Genomic DNA, 21,712 nt, shown 5'->3' on the forward strand with positions numbered 1-21,712 from the left:
ATTAAAATAATTTTTTTTCATGAACTAGCTCACATTTTATGTAACTCGTCGATTTAAATGTTCGAACTTCCAACGGATTTTTAGGTAAGTTCTCTCTGATATACCTTCGCATCGGTGAAGGAAAAATCTCAACCGGAGAGAGCTTTAAAATCGGGAAGGTTATTGCTAACCGAGAGGGTTCGTGTTCTCAATATATTGTAGTTATTAATTTAAGTGAGCTAGAATCTACAAAAAGTAGTCTAATATAGGGTCGAATGAACACCTGTTTGACAGAAAACCCCTATTGATACTTTTGTCAAAAAGCTGAAATTTATTTAATATATCTAATAAAATGTAAATAATATGGCGTTTTTTCATTAATATATGTTTTCCGATAAAGATAAGCGTTCAAATTTCGTATTCCAAATGGTACAAAGTACGGCTAGGGTGTCAATAGGTCCGGACATGAGTTCTTAAAGTATCAGTAGATGTTCCTTACACCCTGGGTAATGTACGAGTGAATAGTAATTATCAGTCTCTTTTAGAGGGCGGATACGAAAACGATTTTTAAACTTCAATTTTATTCAAATGGCATAAAATTTTTGTTCTCCTTATCAAGTGAGGTTTTTGACGAGTGTTTTACTCAGTAAATATATTGTACTAAAAACAATTGATCAAGAAAATTACTAATTCGAAACTTCAAAACATTCAGCTACTGATATACACCTAATGACCGCTTAACTTAATCCATTAGAGACTATAACATATTATATTAAATACAAATTAGTCGATTTTGGATAATTTATTTTTGCACAATTGATATTCGAATTCCTGCCGTTTAAAGAAATTATAATTTCTTTAGTCCTTAAATAACATAGACAAAATAGTCCAACAAAGAAAGACCCTTCGATGCTCTTTTCTTGCTTCACAGAAAGTCAAGCAATTTTTACTCGAAGTGACGCAGGGAAAGTTTTATGTCACGTCTATTTTGATAATATTTTCCTTCATTGTCTCTTCTGATTTAAATTCTAAGTGGCAAATCTTAGATTTTTATGTTAATTTATAAAAATAAATGGTGATTATAATGGTTAATTGCGAAGAATTTAAATTCAGTGACCAGGACGATGCGTATTTGCAAAACAATTCCATTGTATTACGTAAGCCTATTCCAAAATAAGGTTATTCTATCTCCAGTTACAAATGGGATTCTTATCATCCTCAAATCGTTTTGTAAATTTAAATGAATATGAGTAAAATCAATCAATCGACGAATGATCCAAGCAAAAAATGGAAACTATTCACATAAATAGCTACTTGTTCATTATTTTTAAAAATATTTTTTGTCACCGTCCTAGAGCTTAAACGGTAAAAAATATGAACTTCCATTCTTCGGTGACCCCCAATAAAAAATTATATCTCCAGACTCAAGACAGTTTTTTTTCTTTTTCTCTATCCCCTCCAAAACTATGTTTTTTTGTTTATTTCAAAAACGGCTTATACGATTTCTTTTGTTTTTAGATATGTTTTGGAGGTGATCCAGGTAAGCATTTCGTCCAAACATTATACCTAAAATAACTGCCATTTTAATTTTTGAAGGTTAAAGTTTAACCCGTCTATAGGGCCTACTTTTCAACCGTTTTGGTTTGGATTTTTTGGAAAGGTCTTGAAATAAGTAATAAATCGGTTAAATCTCCGTAATTGACTTAACTTTCTCGTATTTACTTTTTTTATTCGTATACTTGTAACTCATGCCAGAACATCCTATAATGATCATTTCTTTTCCAATTTTTGATTTTGAAATGGTTTTATGATTTATGAATCAATTTGATCTCTAGTAATCAGTAAGTACCAAAAGATCATGCGAAAAAAATTCACGGAGAGCTCTATCTCGTGAGCATGAACATTCTGCAAAGCTGGGACGCCTTGTTTTTACCAATTTTCGCGGTTACCGTAAATACGGATGATTATGCCACTCTGCTGTTGATATAAGCTTTCCTTTAATTCTAGCACTTAAGGATGGTCTTCACTTCACCGATCGTATCTATTGAAGATCACTTTTATTTATTATTTTTAAGAAACCTTTAAAATTTTGACTATGAAATTTTCTTTATCAAAAATTATACACAAAAGTTAGGTTTGTTAATGGTGTAACGAGCTTCAATTTATGCAAAACACCTAAGATCTCTTTAAATTTGCAAAACTGGTATGTAGAGTAATTTATACCATGTATTATACTTTTTTCGTTGAAATATTTGTAAAAACGTTTATGTCTCTCGATGCCCGTCACATCCTGTATTTCATTCAAATGCAGAATGAGCAAAGTCATAAAACAAGAAACGTAAAAAAGCCACATCACTGATACCAATACTCAATTTTCTGTGGAAGAAACTGGAAGGGACTGAGGGATGGGAAGAAAAGGATTGAAGTGAGAGGAAATTTCTCCTTTTTGGGATATATTATGGGATTTCATGGGATTTCCTGTTCAATCTCTTGGGAATATTTACTTTTTTTTCTCTTTCTGTGCGGAGATTCTCCAGCCTTCAAATGTGTTGACGCGTGATTGTGGAAATAAAAGGAAATCCGAAATGAAAATTTATTGGAAGTAAGGGTGGTAATCCAGTAAATGTGTCTACAGTTTTTTTTTCGTTAGAAAATTATGGTGAATTTTACGTGTAGACATCATGTTAACTATAAAATCGCCCGAGAGTACGAAATTTAAGTAGGAATATTTTACGGATATGTTCAAATTATCACTATATATATTTCAGTATTAATCATTGAGGCTTCATTTAAAATTCACCACAGTGTAATCTCGTTAAATTAGAATTTTGCACGTAGAACAATCCAATAATTTACACTCATTAGCGTAAAATTATTATGTATAGTGCCCTTTTTTTGAGAAACTTATCAACCGCTTTAGCTTCGTGCAATCTTGCCTACAAACGCTCAAACACAATATCTCTTGTACACCTCTTTAGTAGCATAAATAAAACACCTTCTTCTACTTGTTCTCTGAATTATGGCTGGAGATGAATAATGAAAAAGCGATGAAAGAGGAAGAGTGGGAAAAAAGGACGGATATCAAAACAGAATTGAAATGTGAATACATTAAATTTTCTTTTCTTTTTTATTCTTCTTATTTTTTCTCCCTTCTCTTCGTCTTCAATCGAAAAGTAGATTTATTGCAGTGCATTTTGCATGAAATCTCCAACCTTTATCTCTCAATCTTTATCTCTGACGAAGATGTTTCTGCTTTTCTTTCAAATATGTTTTTTAGTTCGTGAATAATATATTTATTTTGCAAAGATAAAAAACAATCCTAAGCAGGCGATTTCTTTAACATCGTGGTTTTACTCTCCATCTCGATATTTTTTTTTTGCTGCCTATAAAATATGCCTTTTGTCATTCTTATTGCATGGTATTTTTTTTTCTATTGGTAACCCCCAACCAACCCTTAATTGCCAATTCAATGCGAGGGACTACGAAGCCCTGTCAATTTCACTCGGCAAACGTTTTTCCTTCTAATTGTGGCATAACTTAATTGTCCGTAATGAAATACTCCTGCAGTGAAGGAGGGTTGAAGTTAACTAAAATATACTATACGTATTGCGATCAATAACCCATTAAAATGGTTCAAGTCTTCGCGCTGGGGGAACAATTTCACCTGGAAAAGCTCTAAATGTTTTCATTGCATCCGGCAAAATACGGTAAATTAATTATCCAGTTAACAGGGACTTGCACTGGAGAAAATCGTACAGGAAATTCAATTTTCCTTCTGAATTGATCTTTACGCAATTTCTGAACAAACTCAATTAAAACGCAATGTTTGCAAAAGTCAAATAGGGAATAGTAGGGCAATTCACTCATGTTTGTCTTTAAATTATAAACATTTTTGAAAGCTTAGGAGGAAGATGCGACGGGGTATAATCGCTGAAATATAGTTCAAAGTCGTTCTACCCACCCTCATGCACTGTAGAAAGAGGCGACGTTATCCCCCTTCTATAAGCTTTTCTTTAATTCTTGCACTTAAAGACGGTCTACAATGTACGATTCGTAAAAACCATTCTTAAGTGCTAGAAAAAAAAACTTAAGAACAGCATGGAATGAATTCACCCCCGGAGACCAATGTCGCCCGCAACGGTGGTATTGTTCTTCAAAAAATACAACTCATCCGTTACAAAATAAAAGAGAATTTATTTATCTTGTATTTACTTGCTCGAACCCCACGGAGAGAGCAGCATTACATAATCCCTTGATTTTTTAGTCGCCGATATTGAAACTTTCACCGTTCGAAAACCCATTCTACCAATAAATCTTTGGGAAACAGAAGATTTTTGAAAAATTAAATTACCATCAGTCTGCCAGATAATTTATCCATCCAGTCTATAACAAAGCCAAACTGTTAGGTTTAGGGTTTTAAAAATATTTTCATAATTCGATACAAAAATCTGAAACACGAATTCCGTTTGTGCGTTTCTAATAATTTTAGAACACATTCAAAGTTGTCATGGCGAACGTTTCTTGTAAATTCGAAAACATGCTTCAATAATTCCCAAAACGGGTACACAAGTTCAGAGGTTAATCAGCGTTAAACAGTGTATTTTTAAAGCGATTAGAGCAAGTACGAAATCTTTCAAAATGTCTTGAATTCTTAAAGAATTGTGGAGTGGTTTCAAACGATTACAAAATCAATAAGTTACTGAAAGATTTGTTTTTCTTTTTAAAAGACTTCCATTGAATTACTTCTAAGCTATTTTTGGCAAACCAAGTGTGAACAAGCTTTTAAATATTATTCCGTAACTAATTAATAATGCAAAAGCATCAAAGTAACTATTTACAGCATTGGGCTGATATGAAAGCTCAACATATTCCTGGCTTTTAAAGTAATAGGGGTCTTGAAGACTAAATAGAAAGAATAATAGAACTTTCAATATCTATTATTGGAATTAGAATATACGTACGTTAAGACAAGTATCTAACTTAGGCCTACAAACATTTATAAACTTTAATAAGTTTAAGGTTTTTATCGAAACTTGTTTTCTAATAACAAGAATTTTGCAATAATGCCGTGAGATGGATTACCGATAACAGTCAACTTTAATAAAATTCTATCAGTATGATGTCGGGTGAAAAATTCTGAGACCGGACAGGAAAACGGGTATATATAATTCCAAGATCTTTTTTCTCCTAATCAATAATCTCCTACAACTTTGACGTACTTGATCTAACGACCCTCCAATAATTCTAAACCATGGCATAAGCGTTTTGGATTGCTCGTAAATGCGTCGTGTGATTTTTTTTTTTTATTTTTGGAAATTTTTTAAAGATTACCCAGGCCAGGCGAACATATCGTTCATATACGAAAATACCGTTAAATCATTCCTACTAACAGTTTTACAAGGTCAAAGATTAAAAAGGCTCTAGACTAGAGAGAGAATTATCAATCGAATAGGGTTATGTTTGGGTTCGTTGGAAAAGTATTTAAACTTATGATAAAACCGCACCGGTTCCAATAGATTCTGGACCGGTAATAAACCGGTTCATAACTGATAAGTAATTTTTATCCGAAATTCAATTATATTACTCCTTAGTTATTTTGGGCAATGTTTTGATTGACTCGTGAATCGGTTCAAACCGGTTGAGAACCGGTAAACGGTAAATGATGTGAAAGTAATTTTGAGATATAGCATCTAAGTCACGAGTTCGAGCACTATGCAAAGTCTGAGATGCTGCTACCCCTTTTTTAATATAAAAGCATCCTTTTATATTTTCTAATTTCCCTTCGTATGAATCAACTGAATTCCGAATCTTTCGCTTTTTCACTTTTAAACCGCTTAATTGCAGTTTTGAGAAATTTCTAATGTTAAAATCAACGACGACAGACGGTTGAAAAATAAATGTAATGCCTCTGACATACCTTTTATATCAGGACAATTTCTTGAAATCAAAATTGACATCCCTTTCTTTCTCAAACGTTATGTATACGTCCATCCCACTCCTTTGCACTCAAACTGAATTGATCTAAATTGAACTTATTGTGATATATAGTAAAAGAGAAGAGTGCGAAAGAGTAGGATAGAATATGTAAAACGGTTGAGAAAAAAGAGATGTGAATTTTGATTTCATGAAATTTTCCTGACCTAAAAGGTGTGCCGAATCCACAAATAATCAATTTGGCGGCCTTCTATTCTTCCTCTCAAACAATAACAATGCTGGCGTAATATTTCACAGAAGAACTAATCCCTTTCGCAACGATATTACTGTGCGTGCAATATTATTATAGGGTCGGAGAAACGTCTGTTCGACAGGGAATCCCTATTGACACTTTTGTCAAAATGTTGAAAATTATTTAATGTATCTAATAAAATATAAGTAATATAACGTTTTTTCTGTAATGTACGTCTTATTATAAACAGAGATGTTCAAATTTCATATCCTAAATGGTACAGGGTGTAAAATAGGGTGTCAATAGGTGTTGACACGACTTCTTAAAGTGTCAATAGACGTTCATTTCACCCTACAAGAATAGAGTTGAAAACTTCTAATTCCCTCTATACATTGTGGAAAATTTTCGTCAAAATAGAACATTTTGAGGTAAACCACTTCCAATGGGCGTCCGTAAATTGCGCCATAATGCAGCACTTGGGAATTACTACAATAAAGCTCACTGGGTACAACGCTAAACTGAAAAGGTTTTGAACCCGAAGCACATAAATGACATACAGATTGCTTTATAGTACTTAATACATTCCATGTCCGAAATAAACCTTTGATAATAGTAAGTAATAATTTAAGATTTCAATGGGACAAACCGGTCAAACTCTGGTCAACCGGTCAAAATTTTCAACTATCAGTAATGTATTCTATTTTGGTCAGTAAAAAATGCAAAAATTGATTAACCATCTGAGATGTCAGGATGGTTTAAAACTGCATTATTTTCCCTGTTCCAAAAATATAGTTTACTATTTTAATGCACTAACCAAATTGTTTAATTGTTACATCTGATTTTACAGTAGGGTCACTGAAATCTGAATCTCTAAAAACTAGAAATACAATTCCATTCAAAATGTCAAATAAGTGGTTACGTTTTAAAAAATCGTGTTTTGACGATTAAGATCATACAGTAGAGTCTCTCAACCCAGCGAGCACAGTTAGCAGAATAAAATAGGATTTTCAGCATTTTTTTGCTGAATCGGTCTGCTGGCCAATCAGCAGCTCTCGAACAAAAAGTGCTAAGCAAATACATGAAAATGGCACTGTTTAGCGCTCGCGGTGGATGATGGCAGAACTAAACACTGCTGGTAGATGGCGCCAGGAAGCATTTAGCAGCAAATTTTCTCTTTCATATTTTTTCTTTTTCTCTCAAAATGTCAAAATGGACTTGGAATTTCCCCTGAAATTATTTATCAACTTGGGGGATATTATAATCACGATTTTTATCACTTATATTATTATAGGAATTTGCTGTGGTATGCTGTCTATAGAGAATGGTCTAATAGGTGTATTAAACATACTCCCGACCAAAAATGTTGCATTTTTTAGTGAATTGCGTCATTATTTTCCCGAGAAAAAAAATTATTTTTTTCTGAGGAAATATTCAGTCGGGGGTTATAAAATTATTCATTATTTATGAAAAATATGTTTTTTCTTTTGCAAAAAGCATATTTTCCTCAATTTTCGCAATTAAATATTGGCATCTTTCCTGGAACAGCCATTGATGTATTATGCTCACAGTCGGTCACAACTATTGTAATTGATCTTGAAACAGGATTTTTCTACTTTTTTAACTTTTTTAACTTTTTTATGGTAAATAAAGTTGCAGATGCATTTAAAAAAATCTTTTTAAAAGTTGTGACTCCCCCACTTAACTCTTTCGCCTCTTTTGGGACTCTGAGTACTCAAAGCAGCATATGAATACTCTGTGGAAAACAATGTTTTTTTTTTAATTATTCAGAACTGATAAAAATCCGATTCTTGTGAATGATTACAAACTATAAGGATGTCTAAATGTAAAATATTTTTTTGTAGGACCTCAATTAATTTCTGAGCAAAGATATTTTTGATTTAAAAAAAAAGCGAAATTGGCTTGCAGCATATGCTGCGGTTCGGAAAGAGTTAATGAGTTCAATGATGTCTTTAAAAATACTACAAAAAAATTCTATGGATACTACAAAATAAAATATAATTGTTTTATCACGATTTAAGTTGAAAAATTTACATAAAAGCGTTTTTGTTTGCTGCGGCGAATGCGGAAAATATATATTTTTTTTATGTTATAAAATGTTTTACATTTTACAAGTGAAATAAATGTATGATCCGTGCACGATGCATATGTATAATGTATATGCTGCATTTTTCTATTTATAAATTTTCGATTATAAATTTTCTAAAGCGCATTTTTACGCAAAAAACTACTTTTATTATCGTGGTAAAATAACAAACCAAGAATTATCGTTTTTTATACTGTACGTATTCTTTTTTAAATGAAAAAATTATTCAATTTGATGATTCGTTTTTTAAATTAAAATGATATGCATTTATATTTTTTAGAAGTGAGTTTTTAAATACCTTTAAAGTCAGAAAAATATGCTAATTCGTTGGAAATCATTTCAAATAATTTTGAGTAGACTATGTATACAATTAAATTAAAATGATAGAGGCTCTAAATTCTATATGTTCTTGATCTTCTTGGTATTTCCATGAGGTTCCGAAGTTTTTTCAATATTTCTCGAATTTAGAATTCATTAAATATCAAAATATCTTGAGAATTCCCAAGAATTTCTTGGGTTAGTAATTTTCTAAAATCACAGCGGACAAGAATTCTTAGCAATGCAATTTTAATTTAGGTGTAGTATATTTTTTTATAAATGAATTCACAATATTTTTTGATAAAATTAGACAAAAAAAATTAAATTTATTGTTCGGAAAAGGTTTAAGAATACATATTATTCAAAATATATTATAAATATGATTTTTTTTAAATTTTTGTGAATTTTAAATTTTTTGCTTTATTTTTTAATGTCAAATGTGGTTATTGTAAGAATCTTAAAATTGTAATAATGGAAAAGGTTAACCTTAGCTTCTACTCAAACTCACTCAGCAAAGACAAAAACCAAGTGCATTAAAGTCTCTCACTCGATTGGGGAAAAGAATAACTTTGACTAATTGCCACTGCGATCGCTAGTGTAACTTCGAGGTCAGCAGAGCTCAGCTGAAAAAATATATGTTTTCAGCTGATTTGAAAAAGCTTAGCATTTGGTGCTCGCTGGGAAATCTGAATCTCTCAAATTCTAACGCCGTTTGGATTCAAAATGTCAATTGTGAGGTTATGTTAGAAAGTTCGTATTCTAGGTGAATGAAAATCATATTTACATGCTTCTTCTTGAATGTTTACATACATTATGGTCATGTAAAATGAAAAGGAAGTATGTTACCACTAAAACTTGCGAGAAAGTACGAGAATTTGATTCAAAGTACAATTTAATCTCACACAAATTTCGTTAGTTTTGAAAAAACCGTTCGAATTTGGGAGGTGAGAAATGTCAAAAATACCCCCCGAGCGTTCGAATTTAGGAGACTACTGTACTTCACTGTTGATTCCCGAATTTTTAAACACATTCGCATAAAATGAAAAGGAAGTACGTCAACACGATGATTTGTTAGCGCGATTTCGTTATTTTTGAAAATATCAATTGAATTTGGGAAGTGAGAAATGTCAATCATAACTCCAATTGTTCGAAGTTGGAAGATACTACTGTATTCACGTGGACTCTTTATCACAAGGCAAAGGTATTGAATATCGTTTCAAGAGCTATATATCTGAAATTCGAATGAATCTTTTCGATAGTTCGTCGAGAGAAGCGTTAAACGTTAAACATTTAAATTTATTTCGAATGATTGCTTCTGACTACAAGGAGTAATTAAACAGTTCTGAAAGACATAAAAAGGTTAAATAAATAAGCAACCAATTGGTTGAGATTCAACTATAAGTTAAATATTTTTCATCATATTTCGAAATAACAAATTGTATGTCTTATTTCTAGAAATCTCTCAAACTCTTCAAATTATATTGCTTTCTTGAAGAGTATTATGAATGGCATACTAAGTATCTTTAAGTATCGTCTAATTGAATCCCGGGAATAGAAAAGAAGAGAATGTTTTTTTCTCATAGCTAGGGGCATTTTACAAAAGTGACTCAGTTGTGATTATTTCCCATCTTAAACGGCACGATTTTCTCTCGTCATTTCGGTGCAAAATTCAATTTTCAATCATGCAAATTTGTCCGATGATAGAGCAATTTGCAGTGTTACTTTCTCGTTTTGCAATGGAAATTTCTGAACAAAGAAACACGAAAAGGAATCATTTGCTGCGAACGTGCCAAAGAATCATTTTACCGACGGCTAAGACGCTGAACAGTGCATAATTTAGACCATTTGCCTGCAATCGCGACAAATTTATGCAAATATCGTGGTGAAAACGACAGCGCAACAATTTGGCGGGAAAGTTAGAGAGAAGTTTTTTTGTGGAGTATAGTAAAGACAAATCTAGTTAAATCTAGGATAGTGAATCTGCTTGTTTATAACAAGTTTAAGGATTAATTCTAAGGACAACGATTTAAAACGAATTATTAACGAAATTAACTCTCTCTATGAGAGGCGAACGGGAATAGTCAATAAATCGAATCCGAGGCCGTCTCCCTCTCCACGCGCTCCACTGTGAATAAATTACCGCATCATTATCATTATCTCTCCATATTCCCTCTCTTTCTACCTAGAAATAAACGAAAGAGAGTGAGAAAGAAGCAACTATTTGAACAGTGTTGCCATATTTCAGTCACGCACTCCCCGTGTGGAACTCTGTTGCCACATTTAAGCGACGCTCTCTATCACAGCAAAGAGACAAACACGCGGAACAATACAGAGCAACCCATGTATCAGTCTATCTCATTCACTCCAACTTGCAAGGCATCTAGTCTGTCTCTTTCTCTGACTTGTACATAAGGAGAAAAATATAGGAGAGAGAGGCATACTCTTGAAAATATCGCAGCAGGCGACGAGGGCTCTCGGTTGGCGCTATCCATTCAAATTTTCACGCTCAAGAGACTACCCTTGGAACAAACATCATCTTCTCAGATTTCCTTTCAACTTTTTCGACCTTTTTCGCAAAAGCATTAACATTTAAATAACTTCAAGGAAATTTTCCATACAACTCTTCATAAAATGGTCCATCAAAAGTCTCAGAAAAGGGGAAAAACTTTATCAAAATTGGTTAATGAGTCGGAAGAAAAATGCTTTCAGAATCACTCCAGCGAGAGAAATTGAAAGAAAAACTCTCACAAAATCAATAAAAGACAGGAAATAACTTTTATCCCAAATCTTGAAACCGGAAGTAGGAGAAAAAATCCTCGAAAAGGGACGGAGAAAGGAAAAACATCAAAGGGAAATCTTTCCAAAGCATTCAAACTTCAAACTTTTGCCGTCGCTTGATGCCGTTCGCTTGCCGTAAGTACAGACAAATTCGAACTAAAAGTATGAGGCATAAATGAGAAAAAACTCAATTTTTCTTCTATAAATTTTGGGTTTGTGATTGAAATCACTTTCAATTCTTATGTTTTGATAGTTAGAGTGGTTTTCGAAATTAAATTATAGACAAAAGAAGTTTAAAATGAATATTCCAATTTTCAAGTACGTGTAAATTCATCCAAGAACTGATTTACGTTTTCTAAGCTTTCTGGCATTTTGAGTACAAAATTTTCATTAAATATTTAAGACAATGTCCTTTTAATGAATTAAATACTTTCAAAAATTAAGTCCGTTTTGTCTTTATATGTTTTTGAGAATCTTCAATTCGGATGCTTATGAATTTAAACGGACTCGTAAGACAAAATTTATTATAAAAACCTTAATTAATTTCTAATCGACAAGATTTTTCCATACCTCATCTAGTCAAGACTTAGAGATTTGGTGGAACTTAAAACATCCAAAAATTTCCTTTAATTTTAAAAATTTGCCAAAATTTTCACGTAGAACGAATTTAGTCGGACTCGCTACAATTAGAAATTTTTGAATATTTGTAAAAAATCAAAATTCAGCAATAACATTATGTTTATCTGAAAAGTTGACAAATGTCATAAAAGAATTTGTTAAAATTTTCTAAAAAATCGTTTTAAACCAAGAGATATTATTCGCTGAAATCAACCAATAGGATCAACTTCCCCCACTTTGGTGTCAATCAAACGAACGTTGCTGATTGGCCACCACTTTCGGTGCAATTCTCTGAATGGAGCGAACAGTCGTCGGCTCTCAATCGTTCGCGAGGGGAACGAACTGCCCCGACTTTAGCAACTTTGCATTGGAAACGTTTTGAAATCCCGTCGAGAGATTTTTTTCAGCCGCTTCTCGTCAGCCTTTCAGACATTTTTACCCGCGGGAGATCTGTCGTAAGCGTTTTTTTTTTCAGGGTTTATCTTTCCTCTTTTTGCTGACGTTTGAATTACATTTTATGGTTACAGCATTTGGGGAAAATAATTATCGATTTTATGTGGTTTTCACTTAAAAGGGGAATTATTCAAACAGAAGAGACTTTGCAGACTGCTCTAATATGTGAAAAAAATGAGAACTAAATGGACTTACCAACTAAATTAAAGTTGTCCCAGAGGCTCAGAGACATCACACTTTCAGACTTTTAGGCTTCAGGCTTCACACTTCACACTCTTTAAACATTTTTTTACAACCAATTCTTGTCTTGAACAACTCGACACCAAGTGGGCGTTTTTGATGTTCGTCTTGTAGCGTCATCTGGAAAAAGAAAAGAAAAAAAAACTGACAGAATCATAAATTCTCAGAAGTTTCAACATTATTTGATTAATTCTTGGTACATAGCATGCAGTGACAACAATGATTAATAAACTTTAAATATTTATAAGCGTAACTCTGAAATAAAGCGATTTTCCTCTCCCTACAAAATGAAACGTAAATGCGCAACGCGCAAGTGCTCAAAACATATTGACATCTCCTCGGTTCCATCAGCAAATCTCGTATAATAATTGAGAAATAGAAAGATTATACAAGATTTTCTGATATGCAAAACAGCACCAGTAATTTATGACAAGTTGTATTAAATAATGACAGCTGAAAGAGAAAAATCGGTAGATAATCGATTAAACGGGAAGCTAAATCGATTAAATGGCCATTAAACTCAATAATATGGACGCATAAATCGATTGAGCAGTAGCAATCCGGTAAAGCAAAGCCGCATATAAGCACAAGCAGAAAAATATTAATCAAAAGCTCAAATCAATTACACCACATTGAGTGAAAAAATGAAGAAATTAATTCGCGCAATAAACAGTAAATCGGTAGTACAATAAATAAAGGGAATTGTAAAACGATTTAAACGGCATCAGAAGCTTAAATCGATTAACGTACGGAGAATTCTATGTAATCTAAATTTATTGTATAATAAATCAGTAGTTAAAATCGATTAAAAGGCGGTCGAAACTGAGAAAACCTACATAATTTTTAGTAAAAATAATATATTTTCCAAGTGATATTTTAGGTCATATTTTTGTAAAATTTTGTAAATTCAAAGTTTCGAGTTTTTGACGTCACGCTGTTTGTCAGTTCGTCCGTGTGTATCTGACCGTTTAACCGTTATTAGAGAGACCAAATGGTTTGAGATAGAGACTTAGCACTTTCGGAGACCCCCCGTAGGTCGATTCAAGGATCGTTAACACGAACATCACTTTCTCCAACAATCCCCTTCAACACCAAAACCATGTTTTTCTGGGATTGCTCGAGAAAGTGTAGTACAATTTTTAGCTTAGATTCTTTAGAATCTCAGTACACGTTTTGATACTTCTAGGTTCCGAAATATAATACGCGCGGAAGATAGTTTTTTCGGCCGTCAAGTGTCCGGTCAGCCATTTCTACATAGTACAAACGCTTCTAGAGAGAGAACGGAGAGAGGTATCGACAAGTGGCTTTCGACAAAGGTTAAATATCTGATCATCCCTTCTGCTCATGTGGTATCCCTTCTGTCATTTTGGAACACACCAAAATATTCGTTTCTCAAACACAAGCCCCTATGGCATCGATCGATCTCAAATTTTAGTATGTTATATCTGGGCCTAAGAGCTTTCGATTAAAAAAAAATTAAACAACCCCGACTCCCCTGACTCTAGCTAGAACGGGTCAAAAATTCAATTTTCAAATGGCCATATCTCCGGTTCTAATTATCAGAATTCGAAAAATTTCGGTGTTTTAGAAAGCTCTCGTGAAGTACTACAAACCCTTTGACACGCCAATTTCATCCGATTTAATCAAAGGTCCGTTTAATTGAAAAATAGATTTTCGAAAATTAGATTTCGAATATTTCAAAAACTTTACGATGCTTTTACTTTAAATTTTATTATGTTGTAGCTGAGGTCGAGACTTTTCCAACGGTGAGTCGCACTCCTCCCTCGATGTTCCCTGACCTGAGCTATAATCGAAAATGTCTTGACCAGTAGGGGAATTCTGTAACAGTATGACAATGTCATATGACAAATTTTTTGTAGTAAATTCAGGGGAAAGACAATATTAAAGCCCAGTGAGCATCGAATGGCCATTCCAAGGAGGTTTATGAAGTCTTTAGTAACTAATATCAATCGGATTTAGGGATTTGTTCTTCCTTTACCACGCAAAAAAAAAATAAAATTTGTCATATGACATTGTCATACTGTTACAGAATTCCCCTACAGACCATATTTTCGGTAGTTTATAAAGCGATTTCAATGAAATTTTAGTATATATTGTATCTGAGACTAAAATCTTTCTAACGATAGGGGTTCTATTCGTCTCTACCCCAACCCACTGTACCCCGACCCTTACTATTTCCAAATGGACCGGACTCTATCTCTAATGTTTATTGACCAATGTCAATGAATTTTTTTTCTTTCGTTGGTCTTTCCCAGTCAGATTATTTAAAATAGAAAATGACCAGTGATAAGTCCAGATAGCTTGAATTTTGAGGGCAAAGAATCACGTCGAGCTCATTTTATCCATTTCGACCTACAAGAATAGTTTACTCGACGAGATTCTTTGTCCCCAAAATTCAAATTACAATCGAATTTTCACGCATTCTGAGTTGCAAAGCACCCTGAGTTGCACGCTTCTCGAGGTCTCCTAGCTACCATAAGCTTATCTTGGGTCCTTACTGGTTTTGGATATGTTTTAGAAATTATCCAGGCAGATATTTCGTTCATATACGAAAACACCCGTTAGCGTGTTAACGGCGGGTTAGGTAGAATTATAAACTTAATAGGTAAGAGTTTTTTTTTGACATAGTGGTATAATTGATCCGGCTCGTGTGGCATTCAGTAAAAAAAACTTGAAATTTGAACATAATTTTCCGTACGAAGTTGTACAAGTTTCCCCTATACCTTTAGCGGGCACCCTGAGAGCAAATCTAAAAAATATGTTAACACCTGACTGAATTTAAAACTATACTCGCGATTGCAACAGCAATTAGCCAAAGTTTTTTACGATTTTTTTCAGTCTAAAGAAAAATAATAAACTTGCTATAAAGTGTAAGAAAGTCAGCGTTAATGTTAAAAGGAAGTGCAGTGTGTAAAAATTCGCAGAATAGTTATAATGGTTAAAATGGTGTTTTCACATTCCCCTTTTTTTTTGTATTTTATTCACAAATTAGGCTCTATTTCGCCCCAAGAACCATGTCAGCAAGTGCAAAATGCATAGGAGAATACTTATTTGGTCAGGAACATTAATTTTGCTAATTTACTTCAATTTACATAGTGTACAGATCATTCCTATTTTCATTTTTGTACTTGGATACACTTCGTCAGTTAAATCAGCATTTGTCGTAACTTCATTTTTGCGATTTTGGGGTAGATACATATTTAGAATCGGCGTAATTTTGTTTATTAAATGCACTTGTGAAAAAGAAACTTTTATAAGCCCAATAAAAATTATTTTAAACAAAAATTATCGTAAGTGCCCTTAATTAAGAAAAAAATATCAGAATTTGTCATAACTTCCCTTTTTGGGGAAGTTACGACAAATTTTCATACAAAATTTTCTCTAATCAGCATTTACCGTAACTTCTTTTGCTCGTTTGCGTGGCTTGTAATTTGCAACAAAAATGTAATATTTCTCAATAAAACGTCCACAAACTCTTCCAAATATCAAAAGACAGTACACTAATAATGCAACATTAAATCATTTTAATTCATTATTTGTGAGAAAAAAGTAAGAAAAAATCCCTGCCCCATCTGTCATTAATTCAAAACAAAACAAGCGACACGAAGAGCAAAATTTATTCAATAAAATGTATGAAATAAAAGCTTTTAGGGACAGGGATAAGAGTTTAATTGATTAATTTAGTCAAATAAAGGCAGTTATTATCACTAGAATAATTGAAATTGATATAGGGGAAGACTTTGATCGTTCACACATACGCTACCTTCAAACACTTCATATTTTTCCCATATTCCTTTATGAATCTCACATATGGTTGTATATTGTAATAGCTAGCCTTAAATCTCATCTTTCCTGAAAAAATTGAGAGTCTAATCCTTTTTTTCCTAGTTTCAGGAAGCAAAAAATAAAAACAGGTCCAAAACTGTAATTTTGCTGTGCAATACTTCAGACGATTGTGCACAATTAATATCACTTTTCTAAAAAACTACTATCACAGAGGGTAGAGGGGTTATTAGGGTTCAGATTTATGTAAAAATCTTTTAGGCTGAACAGGCACTTTTTGTGGGTGGAACAAAATTCACAAACTTGACTCAGATTCATCGATCGCACATAGAAGACATGGCTTCTCGCACATTTTCCAGGAAACTTCATTTCAGATGCGATCCCTCATATTCACATCTATTATGATCTACCGATTTAATCCACCACTAAAAAGTAAAACTTACAAACATTAAAGTTGATAAACAAGAAGTGATTTGACTTAAATAGACCGCAGTTGAGTAATTTTTAAGCAATTTTGCATTTCTTTGATATAAAAATATTTTTCAAGCTTGCACAAACTTAATGTGCAATAAAAGAATCACATCTACATGACAATAACATTGACATAACCTCACTTTTGTGTTGTTTTTCATGTCAAAGAAAAAAATTGTCCGTCAGAAGCTGTTTTGTGAAAATTTTAGCCTGTTCACCTGCTGAAGCTCAACATCTGTGCTAAATCCCGATTCTTGCAGCTACAGGAACAGATAAATCTTCAATGATGCGCATTCAAACATTTTTGTGCATATCCGGCTCCATGGAGGAATGGTGGAATCTTGTGTGGTCTTCTCGCTTGCAGAGTTTTAGTCAATTTTTAGCTTTAAAAACTTATTGATTCGTGTAAATTTGGTGATATTTGGATTTTTCAAGAAAGTATTTATCAGATTTAACCGTTTCCGGAGTGAAATTCTCATAGAATCAAGCAAAAAATGGTTTTTAGTGTCAATAAAACATCTCTCAGAAAAGTTCCAAAAAAGTGATAATAAAATGTTTTATTCCTTGTACAAACGATTTAATCAAATAGATTAGAGTTCCCTTTAAACAATTATATGCAACTATTAGTGTCCGGTGCAAAATTTACGGTGAAGATGGGGTGTTCAATGATGGCGTGAATCGTGTGCGATAATAGAAACTTGATTCATCTATCGGACAAATCGCCATTAAATTTTCATTTTCCTCTGGAGGGAAATCTAAGGATTTCCTGGGATTTTGTTTGGTGGGATTATGAACCTTATAAGTAAGACATTTTTTTGGCATAGTTGGAGAATCCATACGGTTTGCATGGTAGTCAGAAAAAATCACTAAACTTGAACATCATTTTTGTGTGCTAGCTAAACATCAAAGCCCTCCCTCTAAGGCATTTTTGAAAATTGTCGTAACTTCCAGAATCTCCGTACATTAGAAGTTACGGCTTTATAAACTATGGAAGTTACGATAAAATCTTATTGTGTTTCATCGAACATATATCTCAATATCTCAGCTTTTGAATCATTTTATAAAGATTTTCTCGAGTTAACTTACAGTTTATTAGTGCCACTTTTATTATTTTGACTCAAAAATGTCGTTACTCATTTTTAAAGAAAAATTATGCTGAACTGAAAATTTCGTCTCCTGAAAAGTTGTCAAAAGGAAATTACGACAAATGGTGATTTAACAGACAACTTGTATCAGCAACTGTGCTAATTGACTATTTTTGACAAAACAATCTTGTTGCTTTAATTCCTTATATGCAAAATTTAGAAGTACAAAAATAATCTAATAATCTGTTAGGTAGGACAAGAATTTGTCAGAAAAAGATATTTTAAATTAAAATTACAGTAGACTCTCTCAAATTCGGGCATATGGGACCGAAATGTCAGCCGAATTAGACAGAAATTCGGGCAACAAACTTTTTGAAATGCAACGATTTTTTATTCATGTGCATATAGATATTAAGTTTACACACTCATATATAACGTAAATTGCATGAAAATCCCTCAATAATGCAAAATTACATCAAAACTAAGACAAATCATGCCAAATTTGAGCATATTTGATTCATTTGATAATCATAATCCAACTTGAAAAATGACAACAAACTTTTTTCAAATGTAACCGCTGCCCAAATTAAAAAGTAGCCCGATCTTAAAAGAGCCGAATTTGCGAGAGTCTACTGTAAAATCGTTTCCTTGAGAATGCAAAATATCTAGTTAGCAAAATTGCTGATTCAAGCGACGATATTTTTAGCGGGAAATACTTCGGTAGTTACCTAATGGCGCTGTAGTCAGAAAAAACGCGCAATATCAAAACTATTGGTTACTAGATGTCGCATAGCAGAGACATCCACTTTGGTTTTTATTTTGAAAAACTGGCACTACAAATGGAAATAAGGAATTTACCTGTTTGCAGCGCCGCTCCCGGAGCAGTGACCGATTCCAGAAAATCCAGCATAGGCAGACGGAAACTTGTCCAGCAGAAAAATGTCCCACAATCAGCGTCAAATCCATCAAGACTGGGCCAATAGGGAGTACATCGAAGTCATCACAGCCAGTATCAAGAGAATAACGGACTTTCTCAATTCTTTCGGTAAGTTTTTGGCAGTATTTCCGGTGGTTTTTGGCTGATTGCTTTGTTGTCTCTCTCTTGCAGACATGTCCTGTCGCTCCCGGTTGGCCGTTTTGAATGAGAAACTGACCATTCTGGAGCGGAGAATTGACTACTTGGAGGCTTGTGTGACAAAAGGTGAAACCCTCACGTAGGCGTGGTCCCCCCGGAATTAAATCATCAAACCTTCCCGGAAAGAAAGTCTCCCACATTTTTTTGAGTGTAAATATTCCATTGAGAAAGAAGAGATTTGTGAGTCAGAGTTGTTTTTTTTTTGGGGGCTATTCCTTGGGAGAGGATGGATGCGGGGGTGAATTTCTGCTGCCCAGGGTTGTCTGCTGAGTGTCACAGATCTCCATTTGCTTGAGCAGTCTGAACAGTCCGGCAGCTTCCCGGATTCGCCCAAATTCCACACAGAAGGCTTCCACTTCGAGTGAGAGCTCCTTGACGTTGATGATCTTGTTCCGGATGAGGCTCTGCAGGAAGACACAGACCAGACGAACGAGTCGACTCTGCATGTACTTGTCTTTGATGGTTTCGCACGTGCTGATGCAATTGCTGATATAGAGATGGACAAATTCCGAAGGGAGATCGACGGAATTGGTCAGACGATTGACCACCTCCATGGAGTGCAGGGAGAGTTCCATATTGACCAGAACACTGAAGTATTCCGTGATTTGTGTGGAGTTCATCAACTTCAGGAGGATCTCAATGGCCACCATTGGATTGAATTCCACAAGATTGGGCAACTGAGACGGAGTCAATCCGATGTGATAGACAATATTGGGATCCCGTTCCAGAGCACTGGACAGTCTCTGCTGATCCGGAATGGTTAGAGCTTGCTTGTAGGCCTGGGCAAGGAGCCTCTTGACTTCCCAGCAGAGATTCGTGGAGGAGCACATGGTAATGTCATAAATCGGTCGATGCCAGGCAGGATTTGTGGCATCGAACCACACCAGTTCATCGTCACAGGGCAGCAGGGGCGGAGCCACAGTGAAGAATCTCGGCGACAGACCATTCTTCAACGGAGTATCCGGCTTCAGAAGGCCCTCCATCAATTCCTTCATTGCCGACTCAGCCTCCACGGCGACCCCAACGGCCGGAGCAGGAACAGCATTCATCAAACTAGCTCTCACAGACACCGGAAGTTCCTTTTCCTTCTCCAGGACCTGATGCCGGGCATGGAAAATATCATGGGACACGGGAAAGTGATCAGCCTGCAGAATCTGCTGCGGAGTCTGCTTACTCAATTCCTTCGTCCCCGATGACAGCAACTGCCCCAGAAAATTCCTCTCAATCACATTCAGCTTCGTCAGAGCCGTGTCTTTTGACTCAAATTGCCCCACCAAAAACCCCAGGAAAGGAGACTCACTCTGCCCATCACCCTTGAACAAATCTATCAGCAAATAGTACCCACTGAGTCGCTGAATGATTCCCGGAAAATCTCCCTGACGAATCAGCAATGTCAGCAGAGTGCCCACTGCAACACAACAAAATCATAAGAATCCCTGTTCAAGAACCTTATCTCTCCTTCCGCCCACCTCTGAGAAAGTCCGCCTTGGCGAATTTCTTCTGGATCGTCGAGCAGATGACCTCAAAAGTCTGGTGTTCAATATTTTTGTCCAGGAGCAGTCTGAAAGTGAGGTTAGGTTAAGAAAACTTGAATTTCCCGCAAAATAAATGGCTTACTCATAAAGGGCCAGGTAATCCATGTCGGTCCCCTTTTGAGCCATCTCCAGGCACGGTTCTGGGCTGATTTGTTTAGTGGAAAATGAAGAAAATACTAAAGAAAAATTTAGAGCAAAACTACATACTTTTTGCGGGGAGCGTTTGTCTTCACTAAAAAATCACAGCTATTGCAATTATGAGGATTTTTTATGAAAGGCGTGTGTGGATGTTGTCAGAACGTCCGGCCTAAAACTTTAAAGCGAAGAAGAAGAAGAAGAAAATTTTTGATGAAATTGAAAATGTAAGAAATTATATTTTATTGGCGAGATACTTTTTTCCTATCAGATTGGATATTTCTGCCAAAAACGAGAATAATTCAAAACTAGTCTTTTGACACGATTTACTCATTTTAAATTTATATTACTGAAAATACCAAAAAGAATTTTAGACAAAATAAAAATGATGATTGGCTGAGAACGCTGAGAATCACTCACGAGAGCGGAACAATAAAGCGTCTATGAAGCTACAATTTATTGTACTGCAATTAGTATACATTCATATACAGTAGACTCTCTCTCAATCGGGAATATGGGGCAAAATGTCATCCGGTTTAACGATAGAATTGAGCGTCAAAGTCTTTGTAAATTCCACAAAAAGCGCCCAATTATAAAGAATCACGATAAAATAGGAAGAACTACAGCGAATTTGAGCAAATTACCTTCATAATTAAACGTGAAAATTGTCATCAAAATTTGTCGCCCGATTGAGAAAGAGCCGATTGAGCGAGAGTCTACTGTACATCCGATTTTTGCAGTATATCATGGAAAAATTTAGTTCCTTTCGAATGAAACATGTCCCATAACGATTGTATTTTCAGGCAAAAATGTAGAAAAAGGCCCATTTATTAATCTTTGGAAAATTAAAAACAAACATTAAGAATGAAGTGCATCTAACAAACAACAAAC

General features: G+C 34.4%; 2 protein-coding genes across 2 annotated transcripts; one reads left to right on the forward strand and one right to left on the reverse strand.

The window, feature by feature from the left end:
* Positions 1-18,883: 18,883 nt before the first annotated feature.
* On the forward strand, positions 18,884-19,341 carry LOC129802572 (probable protein BRICK1-B). The gene is made up of 2 exons (XM_055848501.1): positions 18,884-19,061; positions 19,125-19,341. Exons 1-2 carry the CDS (start codon positions 18,956-18,958, stop codon positions 19,232-19,234), a joined length of 216 nt encoding a protein of 71 aa, XP_055704476.1. The 5' UTR covers positions 18,884-18,955; the 3' UTR covers positions 19,235-19,341.
* Positions 19,329-20,945, reverse strand: LOC129802571 (CCR4-NOT transcription complex subunit 11). Its single transcript, XM_055848500.1, has 3 exons — positions 20,769-20,945; positions 20,621-20,712; positions 19,329-20,559 (listed from the first exon to the last, which is right to left on the reverse strand). The coding sequence occupies exons 1-3, from the start codon at positions 20,810-20,812 to the stop codon at positions 19,361-19,363; spliced, it is 1,335 nt and encodes a 444-aa protein (XP_055704475.1). The 5' UTR covers positions 20,813-20,945; the 3' UTR covers positions 19,329-19,360.
* Between the last annotated feature and the right edge of the window lie 767 nt (positions 20,946-21,712).

The sequence above is a fragment of the Phlebotomus papatasi genome, chromosome 2 (genome assembly GCF_024763615.1).
Source record: "Phlebotomus papatasi isolate M1 chromosome 2, Ppap_2.1, whole genome shotgun sequence".
Taxonomy (NCBI): Eukaryota; Metazoa; Arthropoda; class Insecta; order Diptera; family Psychodidae; genus Phlebotomus; species Phlebotomus papatasi.

Excerpts from the sequence above, each read along its gene's own strand:
- LOC129802572 (XM_055848501.1), top strand. The coding sequence starts at position 18,956 with ATGTCCCACAATCAGCGTCAAATCCATCAAGACTGGGCCAATAGGGAG. Across the intron at positions 19,062-19,124 it reads GGACTTTCTCAATTCTTTCG|ACATGTCCTGTCGCTCCCGG; the intron begins GTAAGTTTTTGG and ends TCTCTCTTGCAG.
- LOC129802571 (XM_055848500.1), bottom strand. The coding sequence starts at position 20,812 with ATGGCTCAAAAGGGGACCGACATGGATTACCTGGCCCTTTATGA. Across the intron at positions 20,713-20,768 it reads GATTACCTGGCCCTTTATGA|ACTGCTCCTGGACAAAAATA; the intron begins GTAAGCCATTTA and ends CCTCACTTTCAG. Across the intron at positions 20,560-20,620 it reads CAAGGCGGACTTTCTCAGAG|TGGGCACTCTGCTGACATTG; the intron begins GTGGGCGGAAGG and ends GTTGTGTTGCAG.